General features: G+C 40.4%; 1 protein-coding gene across 17 annotated transcripts in view; it reads left to right on the top strand.

Moving 5' to 3' along the window:
* Window positions 1-13,511, top strand: part of DCP1B (decapping mRNA 1B) — a 57,183-nt gene extending 43,672 nt beyond the window's left edge. For 9 of the 17 annotated variants that reach the window (XM_065582863.1, XM_065582897.1, XM_065582844.1 and 6 more), the window contains 3 exons: window positions 9-857; window positions 8,361-8,609; window positions 12,500-13,511. In XM_065582863.1, the coding sequence (XP_065438935.1) occupies window positions 9-857; window positions 8,361-8,609; window positions 12,500-12,580 (1,179 nt within the window). In that variant the 3' untranslated portion in view covers window positions 12,581-13,511. Of the gene's footprint in view, window positions 1-8; window positions 858-5,453; window positions 5,494-8,360; window positions 8,610-12,499 lie in introns of all 17 variants that reach the window. The other 8 variants (XM_065582923.1, XM_065582851.1, XM_065582932.1 and 5 more) reach the window with 2 other exon arrangements.
* Window positions 13,512-15,216: the final 1,705 nt, after the last annotated feature.

The following is a 15,216-nucleotide window of genomic DNA, read 5'->3' as shown; positions in this document are numbered from 1 at the left end:
CCTTGCAGAACATGGACTCCGAACCACAACACTTATCTTTGACAGCACTGTTTGGAAAACAAGAAAATCCTACCATATACCAAGATGTCCCAGAACAGTCACAGAAAAAGCACCAACTTAATCTTTCTGTCAGGCAGAAGGTAGTGCGTTCGCTGTCCTATGAGGAACCTAGCAGACATTCACCCTCAGCAGAGAAGCAGCTTTGCCCAGCTATTCAAAAACTTATGGTGCGTGGGACAGACCTTCATCCACTCTCTGAGCTTCCTGAGAATCGACTGTGTGAAAACGGCAATGTCCGCTCCGTAGGGGAGGTTTTCACTGGACTCTTCCAACCGGTGACTTCTCATGGTATTGTAACATCTCATCCAGCCCAGGACACAACTGGCACTCAAAGCTTGTTACAGAAACTGCAGGGACAATCAGGATCAGTGACCAAAATGGACCCAAGTGCAACAGGTACTGTAAGTTCAACAGCTTCAATCTTCAGCAGGACTTCTGCTGCTACAGCATCAGCAGCACAGATAAATAACATGACCCAGCCACATCTGGTATATTTCAATGGCTCTCTTCCAACCCAGACTTTAGGGCCTCAGACTGTTGGTAAAGAACAGTCCAAACTTCCTAGACAGCCACTTTCCCTCTCGGGCAACCAATCAACCAGTTCTGGAGTGATTTCACCCCAAGAGTTACTGAAAAAACTCCAGATAGTGCAACAGGAGCAACAGTTACATGTGTCCAGCAGACCTACCTTGGCAGCTAAGTTTCCTGTAGTTACTCAGAACACCAACACTCTAAAACCCTTGGACGCCTGGATAGACAAGACATCAGGTGCACAAAAGCAGAGCCCTCTCTTTCAGGTAAACATGTGATTTAAGGAACTAATGCCTGTGGGGAAGGTATCTAGGAATCTTTTGAGCTGCAGTGCAACAGAATTCAGTTTTATAAGGCTGTTCTCCAATTCCCATTACAGTAACTTCTCACTTAATGTTGTAGTTATGTTCCTGAAAAATGCAACTTTAAGTGAAACGATGTTAAGTGAATTCAATTTCCCCATAAGAATGAATGTAAATGGGGGGTTAGGTGCCAGGGATTTTTTTTTTTGCCGTACAGTACAGTACTGTAGTTGGGAGGTGCCCCCGCCTTACCCCACACAGGCACAGCCCACTGGCACTGGAGACAATGAGGCAGCAAGGAGGCTGAAGGTGCTGTAGGTTAGGAGAAGCACGTTGCGCAGCAGCAGCGGCAGCTTCCCCTACTCTGCAAGCACCAGGGGCAGGGGGCTGAACCCTCAGCCCACCCATGCCACCCCTTCCTCCAAGCCCCACCCTTAACACGCCTCTTCTCCTCCCCCCCTTTACTCCGCACGCCGCGTCCTCGCTCCTCCCCCCTCCCTCCCCTGCCTCCTGCCCGTGGCAATCAGCTGGTTTGCAGCGTTCAGGAGGGAGTGGGGAGGAGTGAGGACATGGCACGTATGCTCCTCCTCTCACCCCTGCCTCCTGAACACCGCAAGCCAGCTGATTACCACGGGCAGGAGGCAGGTGCACCGGTGTCCTCGCTGTTCCCCCCCCCCCCTCCTGTCCGCAGCAATCAACTGGCTTGCGACGTTCAGGGGGCAGAAGGGAGGAGGAGGAGCGAGGACTCGGTGCACAGGCTCCCCCCTCCCTCCCCTGCCTCCTGCCCGCAGCAATCAGCTGGTTTGCGGCTTTCGGGAGGGAGGGGGGCCTGCACGCCAAGTCCTCCCACTTCCCTCCAGAACGCCACAAGCTAGCTGATTGCTGCAGGCAGGAGGCGGAGGGAAAAGGGGGAAGGCACTGATCCGCGGGGTCTGCCAGCAGGCGGGAAGCGCTGGGGGGGGCATAGGGGAGCTGATAGGGGGTCTGCCAGCTGTGGACAAAGCAGGCAGCCAAATGACGTTATAGCGGAGCATTGCACAGATAATCGTTGAGTGATCCATCCCCTGTTGTCCACTCCCAGATTTGGGCAGTCAGAGGCTAGGGACAACCAGAGCATGGGGTTGCATTCCTGACTATCTTGGCCAATAACCATTGATGGATCTATCCTCCATGAACTGATCTAATTCTTTTTTAAACCCCATTATAGTTTTGACCTTCACAACATCCCCTGGCAACACAGGTTGATTATGCAATTGTGCGAAAAGTACCTCCTTTTGTTTGCTTTAAACCTGCTGCCTATTAACTTCATTGGGTGACTCTAGTTCTTGTGTTATATGAAGGAGTAAATAACACTCCTTCATTCACTTTTTACAAACTATTCATGATTTTATAGACCTCTATTATATCTCCCCCCTTAGTCGTCTCTTTTCCAAGCTGAAAAGTCTCAGTCTTACTAATCTTTCCTTATATGGAATCTGTTCCATACTCTTAATCATTTTTGTTGCCCTTCTCTGTACCTTTTCCAATTCTAATATTTCATTTTTGAGATGGGGAGACCAGAACTGCACACAGTATTCAAGGTGTGGCCATATCATCGGATTATATAGTGGCTTTATGATATTTTCTGTCCATTTCCTGAAAGTTACTAATAAAAAGGTAACCAAAGTCACAGTAATTACTTTTGTTTTCACTGGGTGAGGGGACTGCATTCTATAAGTGTGAGAAGTTGTCTAACTCACTATGAAACATGCACACAGCATGGGGAAAATGAGCTATTCAAACCTAGAAAATCATCAAGTGTCAAGCTATATATTATAAACCAGTTTGTACTAATAGGAAATAACAAAAATATAACCCATCTCAGAAAAAGAGATTGGTATTGATATTGTTAAGTGATAGTGACCTCATTTTGCATGTGTTTGAAAAAGGCAAGAAAGCAGTAATTATATCTGGGTAAACCTGAGATGGAAAGAACAACCATTCAGAATGGAACTTGATACTGGCTTCATAATCTTAGTAATTTTACTAGAAGAATTCAAAGAGAAACAATGGCTGAGAGCAAAAATACGTACAGGGAAAAGTCATTCCAGAGATTACTACTGTAAATGTGCATAAAATGCAACAACAATTATTACCATTCCAATCTCACCTTGCTTGGCAGAGCATTACTCAAGAAGATCAATATTGACTGACAGGAGATGGCTTTATTGGCCGAGACACCAACAACCACTAGTGTTGTACTGGTTGTACTGACTTTGAAACATTCAGCATTGTTTAGAAGACCTATTAGAGACTAAAAATGATTAAGATATGATTAATCATTAGTACCACTACCAACCTAGATTCTGTAAGGCATGACCTATTCCATTCCATTGGGTCAGAGAGTAGACATGGACTAAGAAAGGCTAGTTAGCACAGGATTTCCTATAGAATTCAGTGACTTGGCCAAGCCAGTTATACCTATTATTGAAAAAGATGGGAAGGTAAAAATCTGTAGAGACTTTAAAATCAGGGTCAATCCCTCTCAGTGTGTCTCAGGGAAACGGTGGGGGCGAGGGACCTGTCTGGTTTTAAGATTAAGTTAGATAAGTTTATGGAGGGAATAGTTTAATGGTAAAACATAGTAGTCAAGAAAACCAAGCAATGGTAGGTAAATAGCATAATGGCTAACAGGGGTCAGGATGGAGACTCTTGCCTATATGCTCAGGGTCTTACTGATCGCCATATTTGGGGTCGGGAAGGAATTTTCCTCCAGGGCAGATTGGCTGAGCCTCTGGAGGTTTTTCGCCTTCCTCCGCAGCATGGGGCAGGGATCTCTAGCAGGAGGGTCTATGCCGATTGAAGTCACTAGTAACAGGATTGGGGACTTCAGCAGCAGAGTCCAGGGAAGGGGTAGGGACGGTTTTATGGCCTGCAGCATGCAGGGGGTCAGACCAGATGATCATAATGGTCCCTTCTGACCTTAAAGTCTATGAGTCTATGAGTATTCTTTTCTATAGACTGAAGACTTGTTTGCCACCCTGTCCAGTGAATAAACATTTAAATTAAATAGATCTGGCACAAATATATTTTTACATGCTGAAGCAAGATTAATCAAAGCAGACCCTGACAATAAATGCACCAAAAAGTCTGTTCCTTTTAATTGTTTATCATTCAGTATGGTATCTGCTCCTACTACAGATCAAAGGACAATAAAGCAAATTTTACGATATGTGCCAGGAATAGAATGCTGTCTCAACAATATCTTCATTATTGGAAAAAAAAGACCAAGGGTATTTAAGGAACGGATAAGATTCTTCAGTGCTAAGGAGACTATAGCTTGCATTTTCTCAACAATAGTCCTGACACATTACAAATCCAGTTTTAAATTGGCTTGTGATGTATCTCCATATGGCATAAAAACTTTCAACTCCCATATGGAAAGGAAAGACTAGTTGCAGGGAAAAATAGCAAAAGCTGAACAGTTATGCTCAAATCTACAAAGGAGGCACTCTGCCTAGTGCTAGCCTGATTCCGGAAACTATCCTTATTAAAGGCAACAAGTAAGCATGTTTAATTCCCAATGGGAAAGCATTGATCCCTAATGGACTTTAAGCACCTGCTTATCATTAAGTATGTGCTGTTCTGAATAGGGATGGTCTTAAGTATGTGCTTAAGTGCTTTCATGAATTTATGCCACGATCATAAGAGTACCTACCGTAGCCTTGACACTATGCAAATAATTTATCCTATTTACAATAGACCACTTCTTAGACCAGCCTTAAATCAGTTACACACTTTCAATATAGGGCGTTATTTCTATCTGTGCATAAATGTGGTACTTTGTAGTGGTGATGGTACTCAGTGGTGGTACAACTGGTATTTTTTACTTGTCACAAGTAAAACATTTAATAAATTTGAAAAATACCATAATTTCTGAATTAAACTTGGAAAGGCACTTTTTTTAGTTATGACAGGCCAGTTCATGAAAATGCCTAGGAGCATTTACCTCATGGTGGAATGAACTTTCCAGTCACAAAAGATTCTTTTGTACTTGATGAGGTACTTGGGTAATAACAGTTAACCTGCAATCACAAATATTTAAGAAAGGGAGTTTCTGAACAGCAATAACAAAATAACTAGGCTACAGATAAATTTGGCATCCAGGGTTTGAATTTCAGATGTAATCAACAGCAGAAGAGTGCACCAGTTGTGTACAAGTGCATGGCAACAAAAACATGTTTGTACCCTGGTTTTAACCAACAAAATCTTGGCAACAGCTACATCTAGAATTTGCTGAGACATTTTTAGGTGAAATGTTTTTAGTCCTAAGTGATACTCGCTAAAAATGGCCAGAAGTCCACAACACATACTCTAACTACTAATGTTCTAAGAGACTCATTTGATACATATGGAATTCCAAGCAGCTAGTGTGTGGTAGTAGGCCCCAGTTTACATTACAAGAGTTCCAATACATTTCTCAGCTCAAACAATATAACATAAATTCACCAAGTGCCATGTTATCCAGCTGTAAATACTTTGTTTCAAAGCAGCATATTTTTTCTTGTTGTCCTATTGCAGTGCTGTACAACTGACAAACTAAACTCCTGCTGTGCTGATGGTGAGTCAGAGACTTAAGTCTTGATGTGGTGAAGCTAGAGATAAATCAGTGGATGTTGAATGAACAAACAATTCAGGTTAAATTCTATCAGAAAAAAATCTATTAGCAACATTTTTAGGAAGGTGATTTGTGTCCTTATGAGGAATTATTCAAAGATAAGAGAAATGGCTGACTGGCAAAGTAGTGTCAAAATAGACTGAGCACTGGTCTACACTACTGCGGTAAATCGATCTAACTTATGCAACTTCAGTTATGTAAATAACGTAACTGAAGTCAACATAGTTAGATCCACTTATCGCAGTGGTTACACTGTGCTGTGTCAATGGGAGAGTGTCTCCCGTTGATGGGAAAGTGCTCTCCCATCGATTTAGTGTATCTTCACCAGAACCGCTAAATTGACACTCGCTGCATCGATTGCAGCAGTGCCGATTTACTGGTAAGTGTAGACATGCCCTGAGTGTCCTATATTGGCAACATTGAATTTGACACCTACACACCTGCTAGCTAAGAGATCATCTCAAAGGTGTTTTATCTGAAATTACTCCATTACCAAAGATTCTTTAGGACCTTCAAGCCACAGTAATCACTCTCAATGAAAGTTGCAGGAGGTACTACAGAGATTACAATAATAGTATCAGAATCAACATCTGACATTTCTAACAAAAGTTCAGAAGCCGTTGGATAAATTTTGTCACTTGGGTAACTTGAAAATATCTGAACTAAATAGCTAAACTGAAAAAAGTCTTCTTTGTGTTGAAGGACACTATCCTCCACATGTACGGAAGCTACTTAAATGCTAGAATTTATGAACATGTAGAATCTCATTTGTTAACAAGAATATACATTTTTAAATTCGTTACACAGAAAATTTAAGACTTCATTTACAAGGAATAGGTGCATATATTTTCTGTTCTTATCCCGAGACAAATATTTTAGGTGTGAGGATCACTTAGGTATTGCATTAGCCAAATATTAACTTGCTCAGTCACCAGTACATGGCAGGGTTACTTACACACTTAGCCTCTGTTTTACGTATACTGGTGAAAAGCAGTTCCTCACCATGAAAAACAAATAATTCTTAAGTGATGCCTACTAAACTACATTGTATGTTTGTTTATGACTAGAATACGTCCATGCTATTAAAAGCACAACATGGTACCTCTATACTTCTGTAACAGATTCTTATTCCTCAGATTGTATACAGCAAAGTGGTATCTTTAATTTTTAAAAACCTGACACTGTATCCAAATTTTGTAGATGCATATTACTTTTATTTTAGCTAGAAACATCCCTGCCAGCATTAGTCATTTTGTTAGAACAGAACGACTAAAAGTAACACTAGGGGCCAGCAGTGTTCCAAACACAGACATGCGTGTACCACCTTCGCTGCTGGCTGGCAGCAGCCACACAGTGAGGTAGGGAAGACCTGCCATTCATGTGCAGGGAACACAGACTTGCTTCTTTCTGTTATGATTGTGCACCATGGGGAATAGGAATTGCAGGTGAATAGTTTTCTTTTTGAAAAGCACTCTGGCTTTGAAAAGCAGAAAAACAATATTTACTAAACAGTGCAGTTAGTGATAGCATAATATTGCATGCTTTTTCATATCCACAAATCCTTCTAGAAAGTTTTTCTACTCCTGTAAATTTACCATCAGAAAGTAGCTTGAGAACTTAGTCCTTTTCGCTCTCTTTTTTTGAGTAACTGCATACTATGGTGAATAGTGCCCAAATAGTTTAGATAAAATAACAGTAAATATTTGATTTGTTATCATGTTGGTCCCAGGATATTAGAGAGACAATGTGGGTGAAGTAATATCTTTTATTGGACCTACTTCTGTTGTTGAGAGAGACAAACTTTCAAGCTTACAGAGAGCTTTAGAAGGTGCTACTATGGGTGTTTGTCCATATTAAAAAAAAATCACCCAATATTGCTCCCACTGGAAGCCTCTCAAATAATGCCAGATACTTGAGCAGTGAGGAAAGCTACAGATTAGAATTAAGGCCCATTGCTAGAGCTTTGTGGTGAACATTTAAAGAGCACTTGTCACATTATCTTATTCCTAGCAGCATTGTCGGTGCTGCACATTTAATAGTTCTAAGTATACCCCATAATTAAAAGGATAAAAACTCTGCAGGCTCACAATCTACTTTCAAATCAATATGTGCCTCCCTGCTTAAAATTAAGGGAACTCTGACAGAATCATAGTAACATCTAGGTTTCTGGTAAAGATGTTTTCTTTTTCTTTAAAGGTTTTTTTAGTCTAGTGCATTGAGCATGGGCCAGGAAGTCAAAACTAGATTCTGTTCCTGACTCTGCCAACAACTCACTATGGAACTTTGGGCAAGTCACCTAACCTTCTGTTCCTGTTTTTTCTATCTGTAAAATGAGGATGCATACCCCCTTCCCCCTCCCCCCCAAGTATTTTGAGAGCTATAGATGAAACGTACTATAAAATTCAAAATATTTATTAAAGTACACTCTCATACTAGCGAGCATATTCTCAAAACCCAAACCGGGGGACATGGAAGGACCATCCTTATAAGAAGGACCTCAAATGTTGTAGTTTGTCATTCTTCTACAGTGCTAGTATTTATAATAGTCTAACTTTTATAATAAGCTGATTTTCTATTTAAGCAATTTGCCAGATATATAGACTTTATTACACATGAGATTCAGTACTGTGATCTTGAACTGGATGGGTGGTTGTGGGCCCCAGATACTCTTAATCCTCAGTGTATCCCTGCATATCTGCTCTTGTGAATCTATTTCTGTCTGGAGTCCTCTTCATCTTTACCCCTGTATTCTTAGTGAACATACACATTGCTTAAATGCTTCCATTTTTTATTAATTTGTGTATGGGCAGGTCATCTCACCTCAGCGCATTCCTGCTACTGTGACTCCTGCACTGCTGATGTCCCCCATGCTGTTCACACAGTCCACACCTGCTCCACCAAAGGCAAGTGAAAGTGGGTGCTTACCACCAGCAAATCAAGAATCTGCTTCTAATTCAGCTAGCCTTCTCCTTCCTATGCAGAATCCAGAGCCATCTGTCGTAAACAGCAACTCATTGACCAAGATGCAGCTTCAGGAAACACTTTTACACCTGATCCAGGTAAAGAATCAGAAACATTCCCCCTTTGCTTGTATCCCTCCTTCCCATTTTGATTTAAATACCTCTGATGGATAATTGGTCCCATCCACCAGTCTGAATGGTAGATTAGTAAACTAAAATGTCCACTGGCAGTTGTACTATTTCTGGCTATATAATTAAAGAAGTACTAAATCATTGGCTAAGGAGATAATAGTCCCTCTTGCTACAGTTGTGGTTTAACTGTTTTGATTAATGTATGCAGTTTGGGGTGCAACAGTTCAAGAATGATAAATTTGAGGGGATTCAGGGGAGAGAACAACGATGTTATGAGCTTACAGGAATTGGCTTAAAGGTGAAAACTACTTACATGTATGTAGTTTAGCTAAAAGATGAGCATCTCAATGGCAATACAGTACTTTGGAAATCCTTAAAAGAGATCCATGTTGAGGGCAGGAGAAGTTCAAGTAAGAATAAGAAATAATGGGATGAAGGTGAGCAAGTAAAAATGAAGGATAAATATTCAGAAAATATTTTAACAACAAGGTCAATTAAATGTAGTTTTCCAGCTTGCGTGACTCCGATATAGTCTTGACAAAACACTCAGGAATATTATGCAGAAAACAATCCTGTATTCGACACAGAGTGGAATGAGTGCTCTTTGAGGATCCTTCCTATCTTCAAATTCTATGGATACTAGAAACAGTGGTTTTAAAGGGGGTGTGGTAAATGCCAAAGGTAAATGTATATAATTTGTAAGGAATAAAGAGGGACAGGTCTTGGATTCCAATTTCTAAGCCCAGGCTACTTGCCCACATAAGTGTAGATCCTCTACTTAGCAGGGAATGTGAGCTGATAACTGATGACATCAAGAAGGCTGAGGTCTTTAATGAGTATTTTGCTTCAGTCATCTCTAAAAAAGTTAGAGGATCAGATACTCAAAACAATTAATATTAACAAGGAGGAAGGATTGCAAAATAGGAAAAGAATATTTAGATAAGTTACATGTATTCGAGCCAACAGGGCCTAATGGATCTTATCCTAGGGCATTTAAGGAACTAGCTGAAGCAATCTCGGAACCATTAGCAATTATCTTCAAGGACTCCTGGAGGACAGGTGAAGTCCAGAGGGCTGGAGAAGAACAAATATAATACTTATCTTTAAAAAGGGGAACAAAGAGGATCTGGAGAAGAATAGGATCAGTCAACCTAACTTCGATACCTGGAAAGATACTGGATCAAAACAATCAGTTTGTAAGCACCTAGAGGATAACAGGGTTATAGAATAGCCAGCATGGATTTGTCAAGAACAAGCCATGCCAAACCAACCTAATTTCCTCCTTTGACAGGGATACTAGTCTAGTAGATGGGGGTGGGAGAGCAGCTGAAATAATACATCTTGATTTAGTAAAATTTTTGACACAGTTCTACATGACATTCTCATAAGCAAATTAGGGGAAAGCAATCTAGATGAAATTATTATAAAGTGGCTGCACAACGGATTGAAAGACCATATTCATGCTGTCCAACAAGGAGGGCATATCTAATGGGATTTCACAGGTGTCAGTCCTGAGTTTGATACTATTCAGTATTTTCATTAATGATTTATATAATGGAATGCAGAGTGTGCTTATAAATAAGGTTAAGGTTTTGTCATGGTTATTTTTAGTAAAAATCATGGACAGGTTGTGGGCAATAAACAAAAATCCATGGAAGTTTGTGACCTGTTTGTGACTTTTACTAAAAATAACCAGGGGGGACGACAGCCCAAGCCCCATAAAAGTCAGAAATGATTACAACAAAAATAAAGAGAAAACACAATTTGTGCCTAACTTAACAAACTACATTAGATTCAAAGTTTCCTCAGCATATGCTTTCAGCAGTCTTACTGACCAGACTCTTTAGGACAGGACTCCTCCCACAGAGTCCAATAGCGGTTTCCTTTGTCTCTTCAGAGGCAATGAATATGATGGGCAGGGGGAGAAAGAGGGGAGTGTCCTGAGGTATCTACCCCTGCTTTTTATATTTTCAGTCCCCCCTCTTGAAAAACATTTCCAGGTGGGAGCCAGGGGACAGTCAATCTTTGTGGAAGGAAACTCCATGCTGTTCCTTTGCTAACATGTAGATTTTTTCCTCTGCCCGCTTTCCTGCCAAAGAATGGCCACTTAGCAGGTAATGGTCCATCAGCCTTGTTGACACCTGGCTGAGGCATCAGCTTGCCCTTTATCTCTGAGGAACTGGTTTGGCCACTCCTCAGATTTACTTGGAAAACCTACTTTTAGTCATGATTTCAGCTTATGTTTATAACTTCACATATAATGCTGCTACATGCATTTTACCATGATATTATATATCGGCAAATTATGAGTTTTCAAATGATACTTTGTACAAAGATTATTGCAATAGTATGGAGAGCAGGGGTGGCCAACCTGACCCTGAGAGGAGCCAGAATTTACCAATGTACATTGCCAAAAAGCCACAGTAATACATCAGCAGCACCCTGCTCCCAGCACCTCCCGCCCACCGTCAGCCCCGCCAATCAGCGCCTCTCCTTCCCTCCCCGCACCTCCCAATCAACTGTTTCATGGAGTGCAGGAGGCTCTGGGGGAGAAGGACTGTCCTAATTTTAGTTATCCTCCTATGCTCATGCATGGGTTGGTTCATTCCCTTGTAATTTGTGTTGTTCTGTTCCTCCACTCTGCCAGGCTGTCAGGTTCGGCAGCAGTAGTTCTTAAACTGTGGTGTGTAAAATCCTGGTGGTCTGCAAACTGAACCATTTTGAGAACCAGCCAGTATGGCGTATTGAAATGCTGGAAAGGGAGATCTCCATGGAAAAATATTTTAGTGCAAAATGGTCTGCAGAATGGTCTGCGGAATGGAAAAAGTTTGAGAACTACTATCCTAAAGAGTCATAGAGTTCAAAGCCAAAAGGGACCCACCAGATCATCTAGTCTGACCGCCTGTATATCACAGGTCACCAACACCACCCAGCATCTACTAAACTAGCAACTGAAATGAGACCAAAGCCTACAGCTCATTAGAGACTAAATTATTATGTGCTCCAGGCAGACAATAGGAGGGACCAAGGTGCACCAATGACTGAGATCCTTGCCGTGATTGGGAATTGATTGATAGAGATACCCGGATGATCCCAACAAATGACCCATATCCCATGCTGCAGAGGAATGCTCAAACCCCCAAGATCACTGCCAATCTGACTTGAGAGGGAAAATTCCTTCCCAACTCCACATATGAGGATCAGACCCTAAGCAGATGATCAAGAATCAGCCAGCTATTTAAGTGTGCATGGGTGGAGTAACTAGTGCAGATTAAGACCATTAAAGCCAATGGCATTCAGTGCAGGTGCAGCAATTTGACTGCATGGAATTTAGTGTAGGAACAGGAAGAAACACAGCCCACCTGCTCACCCAGGCACTTTGGTATTATTATTGCAGTAGTGGGTGGGGAACAGAAACTATGTAAAGGACCTCCTAGATATGTGATAATTAGGGTGAAGGGAAGAAATTGCAAGTATATGTTATCACTACAGAAGTCTTGCAGGGCGGGAAAGAGAAAAGTCTGACCTTCACCCAGCCAACGTCATCATGAATTTACAAAATTTCCTGTTTTCCGTGTCTTCAACTCTTCTAACAGAGATAAGAGAATTCCCCCTTTTCTCATGCTGCCAATGTATGCAAAAAATTCCGTTAAAGCTATTAGCCGGAGGTAACAAAGTGTTTGGGTTTTGTGTTCTGTTTTTGTGTGTTTGAGGATGAAAACCCCCTGCTAGTGCCAATTTTGACTGGGATGGTAAGGTTGAAAATTCATTAGACCCTGAAACAGAATGAATTCAGAATCTTTTAACTTGAGAACTATGATCCTCCAGTAACAAGTCTTATTTATTTTGTTTTTCAGAATGACGACAACTTCTTAAACATTATCTATGAAGCTTATCTCTTCAGTGTGAGAAAGGCAGCAATCAAAAAGTCTATGTAAAAGAGAATTTTAAAATTAAATTTCTATGACTTCCTGAACTCCAGGAAGAGAGAGTCTCTCATGCCAAGTGGTGTTACATTGTTTAAAAGCTTCTGCCTTTAAAAACAATAAAATGAAATAAACGGTCCTAGACTTTTTAGTTACACTTAAATATTGCATGTTGGCAAGTACATGCTGTACTGAGAAATGTGTGGGTGGAAACTGCTTTCCTCAGGGGGGAGGGTAACGACGCTGCTAAAGACTTAATCACAAAATATCTTAAATTATTTTTCTTACATGGGCTGTTGCTAGATGAATTATATTTCCTTCATAAAGATTCTGTTCTCAGAGTTCATTTTTCTTTTTATTTATGGCTGTGGTTATTCATGGAGTAGATATTTAATGTGGTTTTTTTCCTCAGATAGATGTTATCACTTCCATTACTCAACACTATTTCACAATGAACAGTGCCCATTCCTGACCACCATGTGGCAGTGTTGGACTGTTTTTAAGCATATGAAGATATTGGTGAAATTTTGGAAGAGGAATGATCTTTTGAAATGGGTTGTTCCATCACCTTTTCTAACAACAACAAAAAATTGTTTCAAAGAAAGTGGTGACATTTTTCCTCAATTTTTTTTATGAAAATCAGTTTCTGTTTTGTCTTCAGAATATTTATAGCCAGCTATAGAAATGAACTCTGAGGAGTTATTTAAAATTATAGGGTGGTCCTTTTGTTTGTGACCGTTCTTGCTGTTAATGTAGATCTGATGTGGCACTAGCATCATATTTCTGTGCTTCTGGAAACAATCTGCATAATCATAAGCAATATGTAAACTGGTCAAGAAAACAGTTACTTGGTTTATAAGTCCTTTTTTAATATGTTCCAAGAGCAGATGGGTCAGTGGTTCCAATGATTCATTTATAAAGAAAATAAAATGGATTAGCCACAGTGTGCAGTGGATTCATTTTACTACCAGGTGGACTAAGTATTTAGTTCTCAAAGGTCAGTTGTCAAGTTTAAGCTCTGAATTTAATATACTTCCAAACTTGTATAGGAATGAAGTAGATTACAGTGAGCAATGTGCTCCATATTAACACATTTTTAAATCAATCAGACTAAACAAACAAATGTGGTGTTTTTAGTTCTTACATGCTTCAGTGGCAGATGGTATATGTAAAGCCATGGTTTGTTCATAGTCCTTATCGAAGAAAAAATCAGTCCAAATTTTTTTCTACTCTGTAATGCTACAGTATAAAAACGGTACTTTCTTACTCACCAGAACTGTTTCCTTTGTGGTTTCAGAGCCAGATTTGTTGATTGTAATGACAAAAGTATGTTTTTACTGCTTTACTCCCAGTACTGTCAAGGCAAATCAGCAAAGGCCTTGTCTACAAGGGCATGTGTGTTCAGTATTATGTACGGTGTGAATTTAAACTGATATAGTTGTTTGTTTATATAGTTGACCCCCGACACACACACATCCTATGTGAACACTCTAATTCTGGTATAAAAGTGGCTTTAATTCGGTTTAATTTGTTGTTTGGGAACGGGTTTAAGCTAAACCGAAAACAGCCATTTTTATACCAGAATTAGTATGTCCACATAGGGGTTATATCTGTGTAACTATGTAGAACCGGTAAAACTTTCCCATGTAGGCAAACCCTAAGAGAACAAGGTGGATTCTATTTCTTTTTGGTAATCAACAAAATGCTTTAGTAAATTTCAGTCACTTATAACTATACAAACCCACTGAAGGCAACAGGTTGCACAGGTATCATGAAGGGCATACCTTGAAGAGAAGAGGCCTAATTCTGATGTCACATCCATTATACAGATGGGTGATTCTATTGACTTCATTGATGTCAATCTTGCTTCACAATGGTGTAAGTAAAATTGGAATCAAGACCAGTGGGTTTGCATGAGTGTAATCAAGGGCCTGATGTAATTTGAGGATGATAGACATGTATAGCTAAAGACCTAATTTGGCCTGTAGAAGCTTTATTACTAATGATGTGCTAAAAGGAATTATCTTAGTTTGACTATGATACACCCCAAATAGAGTTTTTTGCAAGCCTGTCACGGGGAAGCATTCTTACTTATAAAATAAGCACATTTGATAAAGGCATAATTGAGATCAAATGATGCCATTTTTGCATTTGCTTTTCAGAGTAGAACAGCATTTCAAAAAATTCTGAATTTTAAAAAAATTACTTTAAACCTTGACCTTTTCAGCAACCTCTTGGTATGCATCAAAAACAGTGGTATTGGCTCTCTTTCAAATTGATAATATACTTGACCTAAACAAACTTTGAAACAAACATTGTCTGGTAGGGGCAGACAATGTGGTATCACAGAAGCAAACTGTGAAGTATCTTTTTCCATTCTTCTGATCACATATGCACAATGTAACATTTCAGAGTTCTTCTTCATCCACCCATGCCTCACTGCGTGAGGGAGAGAATGCCCAGGATTTCTCAGGAGGCAAATATTCATCTCCTGTGGGAGAGCTAGGATGAGAAGAGGTGAGATGGGCCTATTCTCTTGGCTGACTTGTGTGCTTACCAAGAGGAGCAGGGGGAAAAAAGATAGAATGAGGCTCAGAAAGAAATCCCAGATTCTTGGCTGGGGACAAAGAAGGATGGTGAGATCCACC

This window comes from Chrysemys picta, chromosome 1, assembly GCF_011386835.1.
Source record: "Chrysemys picta bellii isolate R12L10 chromosome 1, ASM1138683v2, whole genome shotgun sequence".
NCBI classification, from domain to species: domain Eukaryota; kingdom Metazoa; phylum Chordata; order Testudines; family Emydidae; genus Chrysemys; species Chrysemys picta.
Note: the sequence above shows the minus strand (reverse complement) of the source record. Positions and strands in the feature narration are given on the sequence as shown.